At 34.7% G+C, this 20947-nt stretch overlaps 1 protein-coding gene across 3 annotated transcripts in view; it reads left to right on the top strand.

Annotated features, from left to right (window-relative positions):
- Positions 1–20947, top strand: part of TASP1 (taspase 1) — a 278215-nt gene that overhangs the window by 131876 nt on the left and 125392 nt on the right. For all 3 annotated transcript variants that reach the window (XM_043983168.1, XM_043983170.1, XM_043983169.1), the window contains 2 exons: positions 4106–4225; positions 10660–10738. In XM_043983168.1, coding sequence (XP_043839103.1) covers positions 4106–4225; positions 10660–10738 — 199 coding nt within the window. The remainder of the gene's footprint in view (positions 1–4105; positions 4226–10659; positions 10739–20947) is intronic.

Raw genomic sequence — 20947 nt, forward strand, 5'->3', positions numbered from 1 at the left:
CCTGGATTCTGGAGGACCCGAGTTCAAATTCAGCCTCAAGACACTTGACACTTACTAACTGCATGACCTTGGGTAAGTCACTTAGCCCTCATTGCCCTGCCCAAAAAAAAAACAAAAAAAACCCACCCTAAAACCTAAAAACAAAACAAAACAAAAAGGTCTGGTGTTGAAGATGCAACAGTAACAAGAAAGTTAAGATGACAGTTTTTGAAGGAATATATAACTAAGTAAATAGTATGTGGAGAGTAAAAAAGAGGGCCAATGACAGCCTTGGGTCACACTCATATTAAGCAACTCAGATGAACATCTAGCAAAGGAGATTGAGAAGAAGTGTTCAGACAGGTTGGAGGAGAACCAGGAGAAAGCAGAATCGTGAAAGAGAGAAGAAAATCTCAAGGAAAAGAGGGTGCTTGATAGTGTTGGAGGCTACAGAGAGGTCAAAAAGGATGAGATTTCAGGAAAATGCCATTAGATTTGGCATTTGAGAGGTCATTGGTAACTCTGGAAAGAGATGTTTTAGTTGAATCATGAAATGAGAAGCCAGATTGAGAATTAAGAAAGGGAGTGAGAGGAAAGGAAGTAGAGGCACTGATTGCATGTTTAACTCCTTATATATTACTTCATTTGGCCTACCCAGAGAGGTTAGTAGGGTCAAGATTCCAATCTTCAAAGATGAAGAAGCAGGCTCAGGGGCAGCTAGGTGGCGCAAGGGGTGGCTAGGTGGCGCAAGGGGCGGCTAGGTGGCGCAGTGGATAAAGCACCGGCCCTGGATTCAGGAGTTCCTGAGTTCAAATCCGGCCTCAGACACTTAACACTTACTAGCTGTGTGACCCTGGGCAAGTCACTTAATCCCATTGTCCGTAAAAAAAATTTAAAAAAAAAAAAAGAAGCAGGCTCAGAGAGATTAAATGATTTAGCCAGTCATATAGGGAAACTTAGTGACAGATCTTGGAGGAGAGATGAGAATTTCTTATTTCCCATTTCAGTGTTCTTTTCATGAGTGTTTTTAAGAATAAAAGGATTTTATTTATAACATGTTTCCTCTAAATGTAAAGTTGAGCCCATAGCCACTGTAGAAAATAACTAGAGGTTCATGCATTTGCCTTGCAGTCACAGGCAATATTTAGTATGTGTATGGCTAGTTTTTATATGTGGTATGTGAACCTTTTATATTTACACTGGATAAAATTTGAATAGACTATATAAATCACTGCATATTTTCAACTTACCAATATTTCATGCTCATAACAAATAAGCTTTTTGGAATTCTTTTAGCTCAAAAGTTAATGTTATTTCTTCCATTTCTTTGCACTTCATAAAAATGTTTATTTAAATATTACTTTGTCATTCTTAGATTTGCTTTGCAATGAGTCCATGAAATATTTATTATATTTATGAAGTTTTCTTGATTTGGGTAGGTGTTTCAGACATTTGGATAGTTTAGCTTAGTTTGGAACAGTATTTTTCCTTTACTTTATTTCTCTGCCTGTTTCATCTCCCTACACAACATTATGGTAAATTCATCATTGTACAATCTACTTATATTTACCCATTTTTGTTTTTTCAAATAGTAATTGCATGTAATCCTGAATTATTCTCACCCAAGGGAGTATGGTACATCAGAAAGAGCACTCAATCTGGGTGTATAGGGGCTGGCCTTAGAAGCTGCCTCTGTTACTTTTATGACCTTGTCAAGTCACTTAATCTCTCAGTGCCTCAGTTTCCTCCTCTACAATGGGAAGTGGGGAGGTATAACTTGATGTCTAAGATCCTTTCATACTCTAAACCCATCTTTTATAAGTAGTAAAAAGTTTTATTGTGGTTTGTGAAATCAGAAAAGTCAGAAGAGTAATATACAGAAATGGCTTAAGTATATAGAGCATGACACACCATAATGTTCTCCACCATAAAGATAATGAAAAAGTGAAGCTCAGCCAATAAGCATGCTTAGGGAATTCTGTATTCAAAAGAAGCTTTTACCTATGAAAAAATTAAAGAACCAACCTATATTTACCTGGACTATGAGATGACAATTGGTGGTTCCCAACAGTTTTTTCCTTAAACCCTTTCATGAACAACAAGAAAAAGGAGTCTTGAATCCTCAAGATAATTTAATGTAACACTCATAGTATTTTGCAATTATTTATTGCTTAATATGCCATTAAAGAATTTTGGTGTAAACTCTTTAAACGTCTTTGCAAACCTCTTTAAATGGGAAACACTGGAATAGGTATTTACATGTTACTTCCCAAAATGCCAAAGAAGGCCTATCTTGAAAACCTAGTTCCAGAAAGATTACTTATCTACACAGTTTCTGGTCTATAATGTTGAGTTTGCTGGTGGAACTTTTTCATGTTTGAACCTGATTGTTTCTTAGTGAAAATAAAAATTTACTTTATGTATAATAAATGAGCAATCCCTGGTACCTGCTAGAAAATGAAATAGAGATTACATAATTGGCTTGCTTCCCCCTAAATTATTCTCTTAGTCTGGAACTACAAATTCAGGGCTGGGAAAATTATGTTTCTTGTCATTTTTTTAGGCTTGAATTTATAAGACTACATAAAACAACCATTTTTCTTTGGGGGAAGAAGTAGGTTATGAAAATTACTAGATGGATGCCTTTATCCAATGTATGTTTATTCTGAGTACTTAATAGCTTCAGCTTATGGGAGAAAAGTCAGAAGGAAAAGTCAGTCATCTTTTGGTGATTTGAAAGAGGTGATAGCCAGTCTTAAGGTTACCCGGAGACATGTAATATTCTGGTTTAGTAAATTGCTTGTTTCATTTGCTTTGATTTGTTAATAATTTTCTTCCTGTGTTTGTCCCAGGACCACTGATATTTATCTATTAGTATACCAATTAGCTGCCCTCAATCTTTTACTTAGTTAAAATTAACTGTTTCCAGGGGAAAAACAGATTTATATTTTTATCATTGTATCTTGAAGTTTTATTACTTTAGCTATATTATCTCTTTGCCCCTTTGTTTTTAAGAACTAAACTACCTCCTTATGTGTTTAATCAAACTTTTATTTTAGAAATACTTACATTTTCATGGATTTTAAAAATTTTCTCCTTTTTCCCTATGAAGTTTGGGGAAAGGAATTTTGTTTTTCTCTCTAGGCTTATTATTACTCATCTAAAGTCATTAAAGATGCTTATAACTTTTTTTATAGAACTTTTTCAAAGTGTACTGGTATTCATTGATGACCTTGCTGCTTAACTGATGATTTGATAAATGATAAATGAACAGTTACTACTGTAGGCTTAAAGGTGAAGGGAAAATTCTATAACTAGCCCTCTTACCAAAATCATTCTCCTGGTATAAAGATTGACAGCATGTCTGATTTCTATTAGGATATAACTGAGACATAAAAATTTGTATATCTAAACAAGAATTTTAGTAGTGTAGGCTATTGCTTAGGATGTTTCTTAAACCATACAGTTTCACTTCAGTTAACTGGAAAATTCATTTGAGTAAAAATTTAAGTTTTCTTTTCAGTTTGCTACATTATTATTGCAATTTTTTGCAAATATTAGTTATCCTTAATTTTAATTCACCACAACAATAACTGAGAACATAGAATCATGATCACTGGATCACAGCTATAGAACTGCCTAATACCTTAGAATGTATCTAGTCCAACCCCACCATTACATTTTTCAGATGAGAAAATTACGATCTGGAGACATAAAATGATCAACATTACACAGGTAGTAAAGTGGCAAAAACAGAATATACACCTATGTCTTCTGACTCCAAAGTCACTGTTCCTTGCACTTTACTATGCTATTATATCATAACCTCTATGAACTGTTTTTCATATTGTTATGCAATGCTAAAGCTAATGTTCTTTTCTATTGAGAAAAAATAAACATTTATAACTAATTCATTTAGTATTCTGTGATAGTAAGCAAATTTCGCTTAAAGTATATTTAAATGCCCTCTTTAAAATATATGTTAATTTTAGGAATTTGCTAAATATTCCAGTTATGAGTTAGCTTTAATTTCATGGGTCAACATTTTACAAAATATTTGTATAGTCTTTTGAACTAACATGTATAATTATTTTATTATATTGTTTGATATTTGTGTATTATGCAGGAAAATGACTCAGGAACTTTGGATACAGTTGGTGCAGTAGTTGTTGATCAAGAAGGAAATGTTGCTGCTGCTGTCTCCAGTGGAGGTCTAGCTTTGAAACATCCTGGGAGAGTTGGTCAGGTAATCCATTATATAAGTTAGAAACAAGTCTTACAAATAAAGACATGAAATTTATCTGTTTATATTTTTAAAAATATATTAATAGATCCATATTTGAAAAAATGTTCTTTAGTATTTATCTAATACATATATACTAAACTAAGTTCCATGATAGAAGAGATTGTAAATTATTTTTCTTTGTACTTCCCAGAATGTCTTCCTAGCCCAATGCCTTGAAATAGTCATTCAGTAAATAGGTATTAAAATAATTTAAATTATGTTAATAGAGAATGCCATTATGGATTCGAGAGATAGCATGGTATAATGGGGAAAAATAAGGTGAAATTTTCTTAACCTTTTTTATGTTATTGTCCTCTTTGGCTGTCTGGTGAAACCTATCATTCTCTTCTCAGCATACTAAATGTATAAAATGAAACACATTGGATTATATGATATATTTTTGTAAAGTTCATGGACCTCTACTTAAGAGCCCTTTGCTTAGGACTTGGCATCAGAAGCACTGTCTTCCCCATGAAAATATGTTATAAACTTTAACACCTATATAAATATGTTGTTAGTATTGTAGCAATAATGATGTTGATAATTTACAAAATTACCTCTTTTAGTGATAGTATTTCTTTGGCCTGGTTCTCTACAATATAACCCATATTGCACTTTCCATATTGTATTGACTTTCCATAGATCTCAGACAGGATTGGTTAAATGGTAGATTTACCATAAATATTTGAATCTAGCATCCACATTAAAAATGATTTAGTATTTTATTTTACCTGAATTATATGTAAAAACAATTTTTAACATTAATTTAAAAATCTTTTTTGTTTGAAATTCTCTCCTTCCCTCCTAGCCTCACTCCCTTCTCTGCCTTCCTTAAGAAGGCAAGCAATTTGATGTAGATTATACATGTATACTTATCCAAAATATTTCCATATTAGTCATGTTATGAAAGAAAATAGACCAAAAACCAAATAAACCCCAAGAAAAATAAAGTTGAAAAAAAAGCATGCTTCAATCTGTATTCAGACTTCATCAATCCTTTCTTTGGGGATAGATAGCATTTGTCATCAAAAGTCTTTCAGAGTTGTCTTGGATCATTGTATTGCTGAGAATACCTAAGTCATTCACAGTTGATCTTTGCTGTTACTGTGTACAATGTTCTTCTGGTTCTGCTCATTTCAATTTTCATCAACTCATCTAAGTCTAGTCATGTAAGGTTTCTCTGAATTTCTCACATAATCATTTCTTTTAGTACAGTATGTTCCAAATCCACTAATATACCACTAATACAAATTTCCAGCTATTATCCAATCATTTTATATCTGCAGTGCATGTAGTCGTCAGGTACCAGCATAAGGCCTGTATGAAAATTTTGGCATAAAGGGGACTTTTCTTTTCTTTCATTGACCACCTTTGAGTATGTGCCTTCAGTGGAGATCTTCAAGTGAAGACAAATATGGACTTATTTTGTATGTTGTACTGTGAATTCTTATTCAGGCTTGGACTTTACTAAAGACCCTCTGAGACTCCTTATTCTGAGATTCTGCAATTGTTGTTCCTTCTACAGTGAGCCTTTCCCAATCCCTCTTAAATCTAGTGCTTTCCTTCTTAGTTATTTCCTATTTACAGTTATTTTCTGTATACAACTTGTTTATACAAAGTTGTTTGCTTTCTGTTTCCCCCTGAGTTGGATGGGAAAGGGAAGAAATGCACCAAGCTATATTTCTTTTAACCTAGTATCAAGGATTTGCCTTCATTCCTTCACTTCTACAATATCCCAGTAAGGCAGAAGAGTAAGAAACTAAAAACAAAACGATAAATTATAAGGGTGTGTGTATGTGTGTGAAACTTTACTTTTTACCCTGCTGGGTTCCAAATAGACCTTTGGAATCTTTATTACCCCCCCACCCCATTACTCAGAGTTCAACTTTGGAAGAAACTAATTTTGAGTGTTGTGAAAGTAGTAAAACTTGGGAAGGACTTTGATATGAAATGAGAATTCATATCTGTAATACAAGAAATATATGAAACAATATTAAGGGGAAAATGCTAGAGGAATGTTTGTTAAAAATCTGTTATTCACAAAAATATGGGGAAATATAATGATATTAGTTTATAAATTAGTTTTGTGAGATGTCCAAAGCTAAATGCTTGAGTAATAGGGGAAGATATGTATCTTTACTGATTTTTTTAAGTTGTATGCGGTAGGAATTGTTATTTTGCACAGATTTTGAAGAGTCATAAAATGATATTGGGTACCTGAGAGATCACTTGATTCAAACTCTCAGCTTTCTTCTCGAAGAAAGTATTTATGATTTACTAGTGTGAGCTTTCTTAGTATTCTATAAGCCTCTGGCCTCATACATTCCTTTATCCTGAAATTTATGTTCCAATGTATTTTTCATCATCTTCCTTTGTCAAGTCAACTAGCATTTATTATAGGCTTACTATATTGCAGTTACCATGCTAAATTCTGGGAATAAAAATACAAGTAAAGATAAGGTCCTTGTCCTTAGGGAGCTTACATTCTAATGGGTGAAGATAATATCAAAAAAGGAAGCCAAGGGGCCAGCTAGGTGGTGCAGTGGATAGAGCACCGGCCCTGGAGTCAGGAGTACCTGAGTTCAAATCTGGCCTCAGACACTTAACACTTACTAGCTATGTGACCCTGGGCAAGTCACTTAACCCCAATTGCCTTACTAAAAACAAAAACAAAAACAAAAAAGTAAGCCAAAAAGTAGAGGTGGAAAGATGAAGAACCTACTTGAACAAGGGAATGGCAGAGAAAGAAACTGGGAGAGTCAGAGTCTTTATCCCATAGGAGAATATGGTAGTTAGCTTGACTGGCCTGGGTAATTAAAATGGGAGCTCCAGAAGGAGTTTTCCAGTCAAAAGAAAGGGCCACAAGGATGTGACTTTCTAGGGCGAGAAGGCCACTGGCTTCTGGTGCTGGTGGAGAGAGAATCAGGAACAGAGACAGAGAAGAAATTGTTAATTTGAATTCCAGTCATTGAATATCAAGCTATGTTTTGACTTGACTTGAAGGAATTTGTTAGATTCTTTGTACATTTTCTCTCTGTCTTCATCCTTTGTGACAGAGGTTACTGAATAAGCTACATTCTTCTTAATATTTATTTTGCTTATATTGACCATGAACATCTTGGTAAGATGACCAAAAACTCCATGAATTTCCGTTTCTTGTTACTTTGGGACATAAAACATAGTCAATATTTTGTAACCCTTTGTCAGCCCCACTATGTTTCTTTAGGGGGAAAGTTCAGGGAAGTCTCATTTCTAGTTTAGGCTAGAAAGTCTTCTTTGGTCTAGGGGACCACTCTAGGGCTTTTTGAATCTAGAACTTCTGAATTTATAGTGAAGCACTCATACTGACATTCTAAAAGTCCTTAAATCAGTATTTCCCAGAATAAGTAAACCTCATGAGTTTAAAAAAAAAAAAAAGATGAAAAACCTGTTAGGACTCTCAGTCCTTGGGGAGTGGGCCTAGGTTTAATTCAGTGTTGAAAGAAAAATTCATTGGCTTTTCACTTTTGTCTTTTTACCCCACTGAAGTTTTTAATAACTTCGTAAGTGATGTACCTCTAGGTCCAGTCACTTGAGTTCCTACTACCTTTCTAATGAGTAGGACTATCTAAAAATGAGATGATGTCCATGCTAGAACCTGGTAACTTTCCCCTCACTTTGAGAAAAGCCTAGATGCTATTTATTAGATATGTTGAAGATCAGGTTCTTGTTCAGGTAGGTTGCACTAGTTGGCCTCAGAGGTCACTTCCTACTCTAAGATTTGGATTGTAAGTAAAGGAGAAGTAGAGTTAAATGAAAATTCAATATTAAATGTAAGGATGAAGTTCTTATTTACATGTTGATGCAGTATAAAAAAGGTTATAAAATATTCCTTCTTAAATAATTATGGGACTGAATAGTCACAAGATTAGTTCTTTAAAACTATTGATAGTTCGAGTATTTGATTTTTCTAAATGTGTTAAAATTTACATGTGTATCATTGAAAAGTCAGGTACTTCTAACTTCAAAAATATTTTGTTTGTCTTATTGACCTCAGTTTTTCTTCCATTCTCTGTTATGCCATTGATTTTGCTCTAGTATCTCACTTTGATATTATTTTATTTTTTTAATAATTTTTTTAACCTTGACACAGGCAGCAATGAGAAAACTATTGTGTTACCCAGCTACAGTTGTTCCTTCTCACTTGATGTATTGAGGTGGAGGGAGAGGAGAACCTTCTAACTCTTCCTTTACTCTAATATATCATTAACTAAGCCCACCTACTTTCATACAGTTATGATCACAGCCACCTGTGATTGAAATCCTGTAGGATCAATAGATATGGGTAAGGATATACTCAGAGACAAAATGTAAAGGGTATGAGTAAACAGAAACTTCTTTGGCAAATTAAGTTTCTTCATGGGTTAGAAGCAACAACATTTAGTATTTTTTGTAAATGATCTGAAGGAGAGTGTTCCAGAATTGCCAGTCTTTCAGTAATGAATATTTGCTAAATCTCATTAAACTGTGTCAGTTAAAGGAGAACTAGGAAATTCATGATAAAACATTTAGTGAACCACAATCTAATGATCATCAGTTATGACTCAGGAAAAGAATCTAGAAGTTATAGTGGATTATTTTGTGAAAAGGTTAGCCTGTTGACCAAAAAACAAATTTAACTTCAGTTTCCTCATAAATAATGTTAGGAACAGTACTGGAAAAAGAAACATTATTTTCATGTTATTATAAAAAACCATGGTAATCCTACATACTCTTAATTGTTTGATGCTCATAAATATTTCCTCCATAGCTGTGGAAAGATAGAGTGGACTTGGAGCCAGATGATCTGAGTTTGAATACTTGTTATGTTACTATGTTACACTTGTCATATTATATTACTGTGTTATGCTTTACAGCCCACTTTCTGCATCTTTAAAATGGAGGCATTGGAGAAAATGATTTCTTAGTTACTTTACAGCTCTAAATCTATGATAGATTAATAAATGCTTCACAAAGCATTTATTAAAAATTAAGGCTGTGTAAAGCACTGTTCTAAGCCATGGGGCTATAAATAGAAAAGTATGATGATCCTTTTTCTCAAGGATCTCACATTTCAATGGTCAGGAGAGGGGGCAAATCATATAGGAATTTAAGTTGCATATCAGATGAAAAGGTCCAAGGATCCTTAGGGTGCATTGGCAAAGCAGATAATAATATCTATTTTACTTCAATTTCCATGGATAAAATGATATCAGTTTCTGAAGCTGAACCTTTTGACAGCAACAAGCATTTTGGTGAGAACTATCTTTTCCAGGTCTTTAGTAGCAATGGCTGCTAAGGAACCAGGCCTTGCAACAAGTCCAGAGGCAGTTTATAGGTCATTAATTATTCAGTAAATTCTTGTGAAATTGATTTTAGTCAGAATCTGGATATAATTTTGACTCCTGTAATTTTCTAAACCTGGAAAATAAAAATAACCCTGGAAAAGGTCCATAAAGTAATAGCTGTGATTGATCAAGGGGATAGATAAATTCCTAATGTAGTTTATCTTGAGAGAAAAAATAGTATTCTCCATTTAATGGAAGCTAATACTGACAAGATATATGAGCTGTATTTGTGCTGTTCTTTGAATAATTTATAGAATAGAGATCCAGACTATCTAAGAATGTGATTTCTTATCATGGTTTCTAGAACCAGGACTACATACACTGGACAAGAGAAGAAGCTTAACAGTTTCCACATGCGCTGCTTTCGGCGCATCCTTGGCATATCTTGGTCAGATAGGATTACCAACACAGAAGTGCTCCAACGTGTGCAACTTCAGAGCATCTACAAATATGGCTGCACTGGCTCTGTCATGTGCACCGCATGCAAGATGGGCACATTCCTAAAGACCTACTCTATGGCGAGTTAGCCTCAGGCCAAAGACCTGTTGAACACCGCCAGCCTCACTACAGAGATGTATGCAAGCGAGACTTGAGGGTTCTGGGAACAGACACCAGCAGCTGGGAGGAGATGGCCGAGGACTGCGCCCGATGGAGTTCAGTACTCAGGAGCAGCTTGCGTGCAGCTGAGATGGGCCTCCAAGCTCTGGAGGAAGAAAAACGAATGAGATGTAAGAACCTACGGGCAACAGAGAGCGCAGTTTTCCAATGTCCTCGTTGTGGCAGGAGCTGCAGCTCCCGTATCAGACTACACAGTCACACTGTGGCCTGTGGCTCTTCAAGGCGCTGATCCATGGTCATCTGCGACTGGCGGAAGCCTACCTACCTATCACTAGTTATTGTTAGCTATAGAAAATACTCTGAATACTGTATCTAAGTTCTTTCTGTCTCCCCCATTAAACTGTTGTAGGCTTATAGTTAATTATAACTTTAGAAATTTAAATGTATCTTTTTTCCTTTTTTTTTCTCCAGGCTGCTCTTTATGGATGTGGTTGTTGGGCTGAAAATACTGGAGTTCAAAATCCTTACTCCACAGCTGTGAGTACCTCAGGTATTTGCTGTTTTCATGACCATTTTTCAATATTATCGAACTTTGTCTATTTAAATGACTGAAATATTTATTTTTGTATTAAGAATTGGGTAAGGCAGAGAGCCTGGAATTGAATCACGCACATTGCAAGTAGGCTTGCCAGAGAGTTTTGATAATCATGGTCTTTTAAGCGTCACTGAGTTTCACATAGGTTAAAACTTCCAAAATTAGATTCCACTCCACCCATCCCTTTAGCATCCTTAATTTTGTTTCAAATACATTTAATAGAATTTTATTGACGGCTTTTTCATGTAACTTAATTCAATAGATAGTGTCATATGTTAGACAGAAAATTATTTTTAAAGTGACAGTCTATTACAAAAGTAAATAGCAGACTTCCTGAGGAAATTATTTGAATTGAAGACTGTTTTAGTCCTGAATATATGATTCCTTGAATGATGAAGTCAACAACTATTGCTGAAATTCAATTTTTTCATAGACTATGGGGAATGTTTAAACAGAAATTAAAAAAAAATCTGCATGATATAAGTGAATAATAACTTACTGAAGTAAAAAGAGTACAGAAAAACTTACTAGTTGGGAAATGGTTGGTATCCAAATTCATATTTGATCAATGCTTTCATCTTGTGTCAGTAGTAAAGAAATCTTTACTACCTAATGCTCTCCCCAGATTATTATGACATTTCAGAAACCTTCATTTTGGACTAATGAGTAATTGATAAGCTTAGTTAATTTTATTACTTTTGCTGAAAAGTTGACAAACTGAACAACCCTGAGAAGATTTTTTTTTTAAGAATCTGATTCTTCTGAAGATATTTTCTTTTAGGATATTTAGGTATGGATTGTAGTGTGACTGTGTACTGGACTAAGTAGGGGATAGGAGACCTTTAAATTTTATTCCTAATTCTATCATTGCATGACTTTACCCAAATCATTAATTGCCTATATTTTTTTAGTTTTCTTGTCTAGATCACAAGAGGCTAGTGCTACTTTGCAACTTAGGAAGATTGTTATGAGAACCACATGAAAGAATATGATGTGATTGATATTTAACAAAAGGGTAAACTGAAGCAGGTTTCTGAATAAGATAACATTTATTAGCTAGGGCATGCTGCCTATCCATAAATTTATACTGAAGACCCCAATAAGATAGTCAGCTTCCGTTTTATAGGTTTTGGGGAGTATAGAGAAAAGAAAAATAGGGTAGATGACATCATGGGATTGAGGGTAACATTATTGGTTACAAAGCTGAGGTTTCAGGGAAGAACATGATTGGTTGGAAGTTTGGTAATGGGGTTAGAAGTAACCCGCCATGCACCCCCCACCACCTTTCCTCAAGAGACTAAGAAGTGCAGCTGCAAGGTTTAGAGGTAATGGACAAGACCTCTGGGACAGCAAACCAGACATCCTTGAAGGGTAGCTTAGTAGTATAAAGATACTAGGCCCAACTCCCTTGAAATAATACATATCCACTAAGGTCAGTTAAATTCCTTGAAGCCAGAATAGATCAGTGATTGGCAGGAAAGCTGGATTTTTAAACTTGACCCTTTACAGACCAGCTGAATTTTGAACTATGTTCAGAGACAGAGAATCATGACTTAAGCAATTGCAAGACAAAGGCAATTAACTGTAAATAGGATCAATAAGAAAATAATACAGAATTAATGTGAATCATTTCAAATATATGATAGAATGGTTTTATAGAAATATAGAAACATATAAAGGATTATAATCATGCTCTTAAGTTTTACCCTTATAAATTCCTAGGAATTGTAATATAGCTTTTAGAGACATTGACTTGTAGTCAGGAAACCCTGAGATCAAGTCCTGTCTGTGACAAAAGGCCATACTGGCAATATGATCTTGGTCAAGTTCACATAATTTCTTAATACACCAGGATATCTAAATTGCAGACTTGTTGCTCATCTACATTGGCCGGGCAAGTTTTGTCAATTTGTGGAAATACAAGTTTTCTAAAAGTATATCTGCATTTAAAATATACTAGAATTATTTTAATTAATATAAATATTGTAATACATAAAATTACACATAATATGATAAATTTTAATATTCATATATGTACACATCTCTGTATATTTTCAGAAATGCTCTTTTTTTGTTTTTGTGTTTTTGTTTTTGCAGTGCAATGAGGGTTAATGCCCTTTGGGCATAGTTCCAAATTGTTCTCCAGAATGGTTGGATCAATTCAGAGCTCCACCAACAATGCATTAGTGTTCCTGTTTTTCCACAGCTTCTCCAACATTTATTATTTTCTTTTTTTGTCATAATAGCCAATCTGATAGGTGTGAGGTGGTACCTCAAAGTTGTTTTAATTTGCATTTCTCTGATCAATGGTGATTTAGAGCATTTTTTCATATGGCAATAGATAACTTTGACTTCTTCATCAGAAAACTGCTTGTTCATATCCTTTGACCATTTCTCACTTGGGGAATGACTTGGATTCTTATAAATTTGATTTAGTTCTCTATATATTTTAGAAATGAGGCCTTTATCAGAAACACTGGCTATAAAAATTATTTCCCAGTTTTCTGCCTCCCTTCTAATTTTGGCTGCATTGCTTCTGTTTGCAGAAAAGCTTTTTAATTTAATGTAATCAAAGTCTTCCATCTTGAATTTCATGATATTATCTACCTCTTATTTGGACTTAAATTGTTTTCCTCTCCATAGATATGAGAGGTAAACTATTCCTCTCTGAATTTATCTGTGGTATCACCCTTTATGTCTAAATATTGAACGCATTTTGACCTTATTTTTGTATAAGATGTAAGATGTTGGTCTGTTCCTAGTTTTTGCCTTACTATCTTCCAGTTTTCCCAGCAGTTTTTGTCAAATACTGAGTTCCTATCCCAGAAACTAGAGTTTTGGGGTTTATCAAACAGTAGATTACTCTAGTCATTTACAGCTGTGTCTCCTGTGCCTAACCTATTCCATTGATCCACCACTCTGTTTCTGATGACTGCTGCTTTATAGTATAGCTTCAAATTTGGTACAGCTAGCCACCTTCCTGTACATTTTTTTTTTCATTAATTCCCTTGATATACTTAGCTTTTTGTTTTTCCAGATGAATTTTGTTATTATTTTTTCTATCTCTATAAAATAATTTTTTGGTAGTCTGATTGGTATGGCACTGAATAGGTAAATTAATTTAGGTAGAATTGTCATTTTTATTATATTAGCTCAGCCTATCCATGAACAACTTATATTTTTCCAATTACATAGATCTGATTTTATTTGTGTGAAAAGTGTTTTGTAATTGTGTTCATAGAGTTCCTGGGTTTATCTGGGCAGGTAGACTCCCAAGTATTTTATATTGTCTACCATTACTTTAAATGGCATTTCTCTTTCTATCTCTTGCTGATGAGCTTTGTTGATCATGTATAGAAATGCTAATGATTTATGTGGGTTTATTTTATATTCTGCAACTTTGCTAAAGTTAATTGTTTCAAGAAGTTTTTTAGTTGATTCTTTAGGATTCTCTAAGTATACCATCATATCACCCGCAAAGAGTGAAAGTATTGTTTCCTCCTTGCCTATTCTAATTCCTTTAATTCTTTTTTCTTCTCTTACTGCTATAGCTAAAATTTCTACTACAATATTAAATAATAGAGGTGATAATGGACATCCCTATTTCACCCCTGATCTTATTGGGAATGCCTCTAACTTATCTCCATTACATATAATGTTTGCTGATGGTCTTACGTAGACACTGCTTATTATTTTAAGGAAAGCTCCACCTATTCCTATGCTTCTCTAGTGTTTTTAATAGGAATGAGTGTTGTATTTTGTCAGATGCTTTCTCTGCATCTATTGAGATAATCATATGATTTGGGCTAGTTTTGTTTTTGATGTGGTTGATTATATTCATAGTTTTTCTAGTGTTGAACCAGCCTTGCATTCCTGGTATAAATCCTACCTTGTCATAGTGTATTATCCTGGTGATCACTTGCTGCAATCTCCTTGGCAACTCATTTGTAACTATAGTCTTAAAGAGTTGCCTAGTGGTCTTGAAAAGTTACCTGGCTGGCCCATGTTCTCATGGCTAGTATGTCTCAGAGCCAAGACATGAACCTAAGTCTTTCTTACTCCAAAGCCTGACTTCTTTCTATTATACATTGCCTTTTGTTTGAAGGTTAGGTGATAATAATGGTGGTAGTTGAGAGCTGAAAGAGATCTTAGAGACCATTGAGTCCAACCTTCTTATTTTCCATGTGAGGAAAATGAGGCACAGATCCATTTAGTGACTAGCCTGGGGTCATAGCTGGTATCTGAGGCAGGATTTGAATTCTTATTCCTCTTTCCAAGTCCAGTTCTTTTACCACTGTGTTATGTAGCTAATGGAAGTTATTACCCCTATTTTACAGAAGAGAAAAATGGCATGCACCAAGAATAAGGTATTTGATCAAGGCCATATCTCTAGTAAGTGCCAGAGTCAGTCTTGAAATTGAGTTTGTTGATTCAAGATCCAGCTGTCTCTCTTCTCTATCATGTAGCTTCCTAGCCAAATATATGAGTTACTCATGTAGTGGAATCCTAATAATTAAATCAGAGAACTGGTAGTTGAGATTTACGGATTTTATTCTTAGCTATAATATTATCTGTCACTTTGAATAAGATACTTAAGATATTTAATCTTGAACTTGTTTCCCTTTTGGCAGAATAGAAGTATAGCAGTGCTGAACTGTTTTTCCCCCCTACCTTATACCTATTGCTAGTATTAAAAATTAGAGATTTGTGTCTTCTAGGGTTACAATTTAAATATTTGGCTCTCCTTTCATATTCTCTCCTATTGCTAAGGTTAACCAAAAAACTATAATTCCAGACCCTTTCATGTACTGCTAGTTTCCAGAATGTGACTTAGTGTGGCCTTATATGAATGGCCCAAAGAATGAACATTACTGGTTTGAAAACCACTTGTAAATTTAATTGATAAAACATTTTACATCTGAGGCTTGGGTTAGGAAAAAAAATCAACTTACAGTTATAATGGAGAGATATCCTTTTCTTTTGAAAAAATTCTTGTCTTAGTGTACTGCAATTTCTATATAAACCACATTATGATATGGTAACTGAGAAAGCTAATGCTTTAGCTGTATTGAGAATGAGAAGGTAATAGTCCTTTTGTACTCAACCCTGATTAGATAGCAGCTATGTGAATAGATTGCTGGAATTGGAAACACAATCCTCAGTTCAAATGTGACCCCAGAGTGACCCTGAGAAAGTCACTTAAGTATTGTCTGCTTCAGTTTCCTCAATTGTAAAATGGGGATAATAATAGCACCTATCTTGCAGAGTTATTGTGCGGATTAAATGAGATAATATTTGTAACACTCTTACCAATCACATCTAGATCATTGCTTTTAGTTCTGGATTTCATATTTCAATAAGGACATTGATAAGCTATAGAATATCCATGAACCAGGATGGTGAAGGTATCAGGTTCTTGGTATGCTAGGATCCTTTAAAGCAAATGTGCATATTTAGAATAAAAGATTAAGGAAGTATCAATCTGATAGGTATCTACAGGTATCTTAAGGGATGTGATGTAGAAGATCGATTAGATTTGTGCCAGGGACTGAACTCAGAGCAGTGATGTTAGTTATAAAGACTATATTTAAACTTGATGTCCAAACTCTATGGAGTAATTAGGACTATCCAAAAGTGGAATCGACTATTTTGGGGGTTAGTTGGATTCCTTCCATTTTAGGTCTTCAAAGGTAGGATGAACACTTGTTATATATGTTGAAGGTGTTGGACTGGATCTGAGATATGATGGTCTCTGAAGTGCCTTCCAGAGCTACATAACATACAGCAAACAGAGTGAAGAACCTGAAGATTCAATTAAACTTACCTCAGAAAGATTTATTAAATGTCTTCTTGTCCAAAAACCTGAGTTAAGTCATGAGGATACAAAAACAAAATTAAAAAAATCAACCCTGTCCTTTGCAGGAAGTTGTATAATTGGTACATATATAGGTAATACAGAGTATTTTCAAAGCAAATGCAAAATAATTTCAAGATGAGGAGAGTTGTTAAATTGGAAAAAAAAATCAGAAAAAGTCTTTTTAAGGTTATATAGTACCTGCTCTTTGAAGAAGTTTGGCATTCCAGGAGTCACAGATGAGGATGAAGTTACATTTCAGGCATGGGTTCAGCTTATGCAAAATTGGGGAGGTGGGAGATAGAGTGGACAATCATGGGAAACATCAGGACCACTTCAGTGCATGGACCATGTACTTCAGGGGAAACAAAGTAGTTCTCCAGTACTTTTCAGAATGAATCTAAAGATATAACTTAAAAATATCTTAGGGGTCACCTAGTTTAACTCCATTATTTTACACATGAGGAAGTTGAGGGTGGGAGACATTAAATGATGTGGCCCCAGTCATCCAGATATTAAGGGTCAATACCAGGATTTAAATTCAGGTCTTATGGCTCCTAATTCAGACCTTTATGCATTATTCTGCATTCAGTACCCAAATACAGTATTCTTTTCTCTGCATCATTTGAGTGACTTTGTCAACTAGAGGAGTTTTTATTTTCTTCTGTAGGAAATAGTAAACTATTTAATATCCATTGGTAGAGAAGCAATATGATTAGATCTGTGCATCTAGGAAGATCATTTTGTTAGGTGTCTGTAAGCTATTGCAGTAAGGCAGACCAGAGGTGATGAGGGGCTAAACGTAGGTGGTGATTGTTGAAGTAAAGAAAAGGAGATGGATGTGAGAGCTATTTTAGTGGTTGAATCAATAAAATTTGGCAACTCTTTGGATATGGGGGCAGGGAGTGAAAGAAAGTGAAAAGTTGAATCTGATTCTGAAGTTGCAAGTGAGAGCAATTGGAAAGTTGGTGACCTCAATAGGAACAGAAAGGTTTGGAGGATGAGTGTAAGGTTAAGATAATGAGTTCCATTTGGGATGTGTTGTGTTGAGATGCCTGTAGAATGGCCAGGTGGAGGTGTCGACTGCCAAATATCATTTGGTTGAAGGAACTTGGAATGTTTAGCCTGGAGAAGACTTCGGGAGAAATGATTACTGTCTTCAACTATTTGAAGGGCTGTCATGTGGAAGAGAGATTAGACTTGTTCTATTTGGCCCTAGAAGGTAGAACTACAAGCAATGGTTGGGTTTTTTAAAGAGGCAAATTTAGGTTTAATGTCAGGGAAAACTTCTTCATAATTCAAGCTGTCCCAAAGTGGGCTGGGCTGTTTCCATTCCCACTCAATGAATCATAGAATTCACTGGAGGTCTTCAAGCAAAGGTGGGATGACCACTTGTCAGGCATGTAGTAGAGGGTTGGGTTTTTTCCTGACGTTTGATAGACTAAGTACCTTTTAAAGGTCCCTTCCAACTCTGAAATGTTCTATCCTCATCCCATTCATGCCCTATATAAGTTTTAAAGCATTCTCAAATATCAGCATTCTAAGTTTTGTGGTGGTATTTCCTTTTGTGTTTGAAATAGTTCTAAAAAGTAAATGCTTATTGATGGACAGATTGCACAATCCAATGATGTCATTAGTGTATGGTGAAAAAGCCACTTCTTTGTGGCTTAGCATTTGAAGTAGTCAGGATCAAATATTATTACTTTAAAATGACAGTAGAACAGGCTTCAAACTGACAATTCAAGTGAAACAAAGGATAATAGCCTTTATGCTCATTAAATGCTTCTTTGTCCTATACAAACATCTGAGGTAATTACTTTTCCATTGGTTTAGGTGAGAAAATGGCACTGTACAGAAGCTGTACTTATGTCTTATTTTTGCCTTTTCCTCCCACTTAGATGGTTGATTCCAAAGAAAATGTTTTGCCTTTTGCTTTACAGAAGCTACTTTTCCATGTAAAAGAAACAATTTCCGTAGTGTTTCTTAACTAACAAGACACACAGAGTGTTCTGTTTAAGCAACAGCCACTTAGGCTGAAATAATAAAACGAGGTAGAACTTCCAGGGTCAGAAACTTTTGGATGATGCTTTGAAAAATCTTTCTGAGGATTATTGCTCCCAGATATGAGGAGATAAAATGCCACATTCGTAAACATGCTTTTTTAAAGGCTCTTGGTTTTTTGGGCTAGTTGAATGGTCATTGGAAAACATCCCTTTATGGATAATACAGCATATATGCTAAGAGCTTCTTAGAAGTAAAATGATTGTTATAGTAAGACATGATTTCTGCCCAGATAGTATCACTGAGTGTAGTTGAAGATCATTTCCTATCTGATTTACTATTAATATATTATTTACTGCTTCCTGGTTGGCTGAAATTTATTGCATTTCAAAATAAAAACAAGGACTATCCAAATTCAGAAATGTATGAAATCATTTCCTTAACAGGCCAATTCAACATGATGTTTTCTTTTATTATTAAAGATGGAAAATATATTTTATGGGTTCTTTCTTTTTTGCACAGAAATTGAATTCAGATTCATAGTTTTTGTATAAAAGAATTCTTTAAATTATTTTCATAATTATTCAGCTATTCCTATATTTACTGCGTGTCCTAAATGGTCAATGATCAAGAAAAGTAAAAGGTGTGGTGTCTACCCTCAGAGAACTAACAGTCTATGATCCTAATTAATTTTATAGTAACAGATTCAGTCCTAAAGTTTCCTTACCAATACTGAGCCCTTTTTAGCATTGTTAACCAGGATGTGCCAAAATGTTGACTAATCCATATCTCAGTCTCTTCGTCATCTATAAGAAATCTATACTAGAAGTGTACCTTTCCACTCTCCCTTCATCGATGTGGATCCTTACTGTTCAGTCTTGAAGTCAGATGAAGTAGTTGGAAGTCACCTCTCTCCCTTCTGATGGGTTATCTCTGTACTCCAAAGACTTATGGGCAACTACCAGCTCCACAGCCTTTAGTGACTATTGTGTAAAGAGCAGCACATCCACCATTAGATATTTTTGAAAATTTGAGGGAAATGAAAAAAGTGCTTTACCCCTTTGCATAAGGTTGGAGACTCCTGCTATAGTGGAGTGAGCATTTTGTGCAAAATTATGAAGTATGATGTGCATTTTTTAATGCATGTAACTTCTCATTTATTTTGAAGACAAGGAAAATATTTTAACTGAACAACACATGGTAAAATAAAATACAGAAAAACCAGAAGCACAGGATGAAGTTGTGGATGAAAATGCTGACACTGTCATCTTGAATGTAATTTTCTTTTTGGTTGTCCTCACTTAAAGGAATGCCTTTCCTTCCCTATTGGGAAGCCGTACCTGATGTCACTTGAATAGAGAGTAAGTCAAGAAACTTGTCAGAGATTTCTTAAGTTTTCTTCATATGGCTTGCAGAAGCAGAGCTGGATTTTCATTTCTCCTTTCATTCAACAGGAGTCCCTTTCATGTTTGAAAATTGAAAACGCGTGTTTTTCAGTGTGGAGCAAGGATGTGTGTGCCCTCTGGCACACCTGTTTCTAATTTCCTGACTTGAAAGCATAACCCATCAAAAGAAGCAGAAAAACAATTTCTTTCTGACACGCTGCTTAGAGGCCCTTACTTAACTGAAGGCCTTCCTTGCTTTGCCATCTTGGTTTTCTCAGTAGAAGGTTCCTGTTAGATGTAGGACTTGCTCAGTACATGGCTCCCTTTTATAGTGCAGTGCCAATTTAAAGAAAGGTTTTTTTGTGGTTCTTGTAAGAAATTTACTTAAAACAAAGCTTATTCTTAAGACACCAAATGGTCTTTTGATTTAAAAAAAATATATTGAATTTAGTTGAACAGTGTACATTGGAAGGATGTATATAAACTGATCAGAAAGCTAATGTGTGGGATGCTGTTTTGTTCAGCAGGTTGAATGTTTAAATTTAGTGGCACTGTTTAACATAAATCAAATATTTCCAAAGCATTACTTCAGATTTGTATGCACTTTTAAGTCTTGCCAGCTTAAATGACTATAAGGCACAATATGTTGACTTTGAGTTTTGTAAATTGATAATTTGTTGCTATGAAAAGTTGTACATGGCATAACTCATCTCTTTCTGAGTGTACATAGTATGTCAAAATGTTGGCAAGCTGTTTGATACTCCTTTCCATGAATGCCAGAAATGTGTATCTTTCATACTCATATATGTTCACTCTCTGTATATAGCCTCAGGCATTTTGTGATGTGTAAGGTAAGCTAGTTTTCTGTAAAACAACTACTGTTTAGGCTTCTGTTTGACCATTTTGGTACATGTATTATTAGAC

Source organism: Dromiciops gliroides, chromosome 2 (genome assembly GCF_019393635.1).
Source record: "Dromiciops gliroides isolate mDroGli1 chromosome 2, mDroGli1.pri, whole genome shotgun sequence".
In the NCBI taxonomy this organism is placed as follows: domain Eukaryota; kingdom Metazoa; phylum Chordata; class Mammalia; order Microbiotheria; family Microbiotheriidae; genus Dromiciops; species Dromiciops gliroides.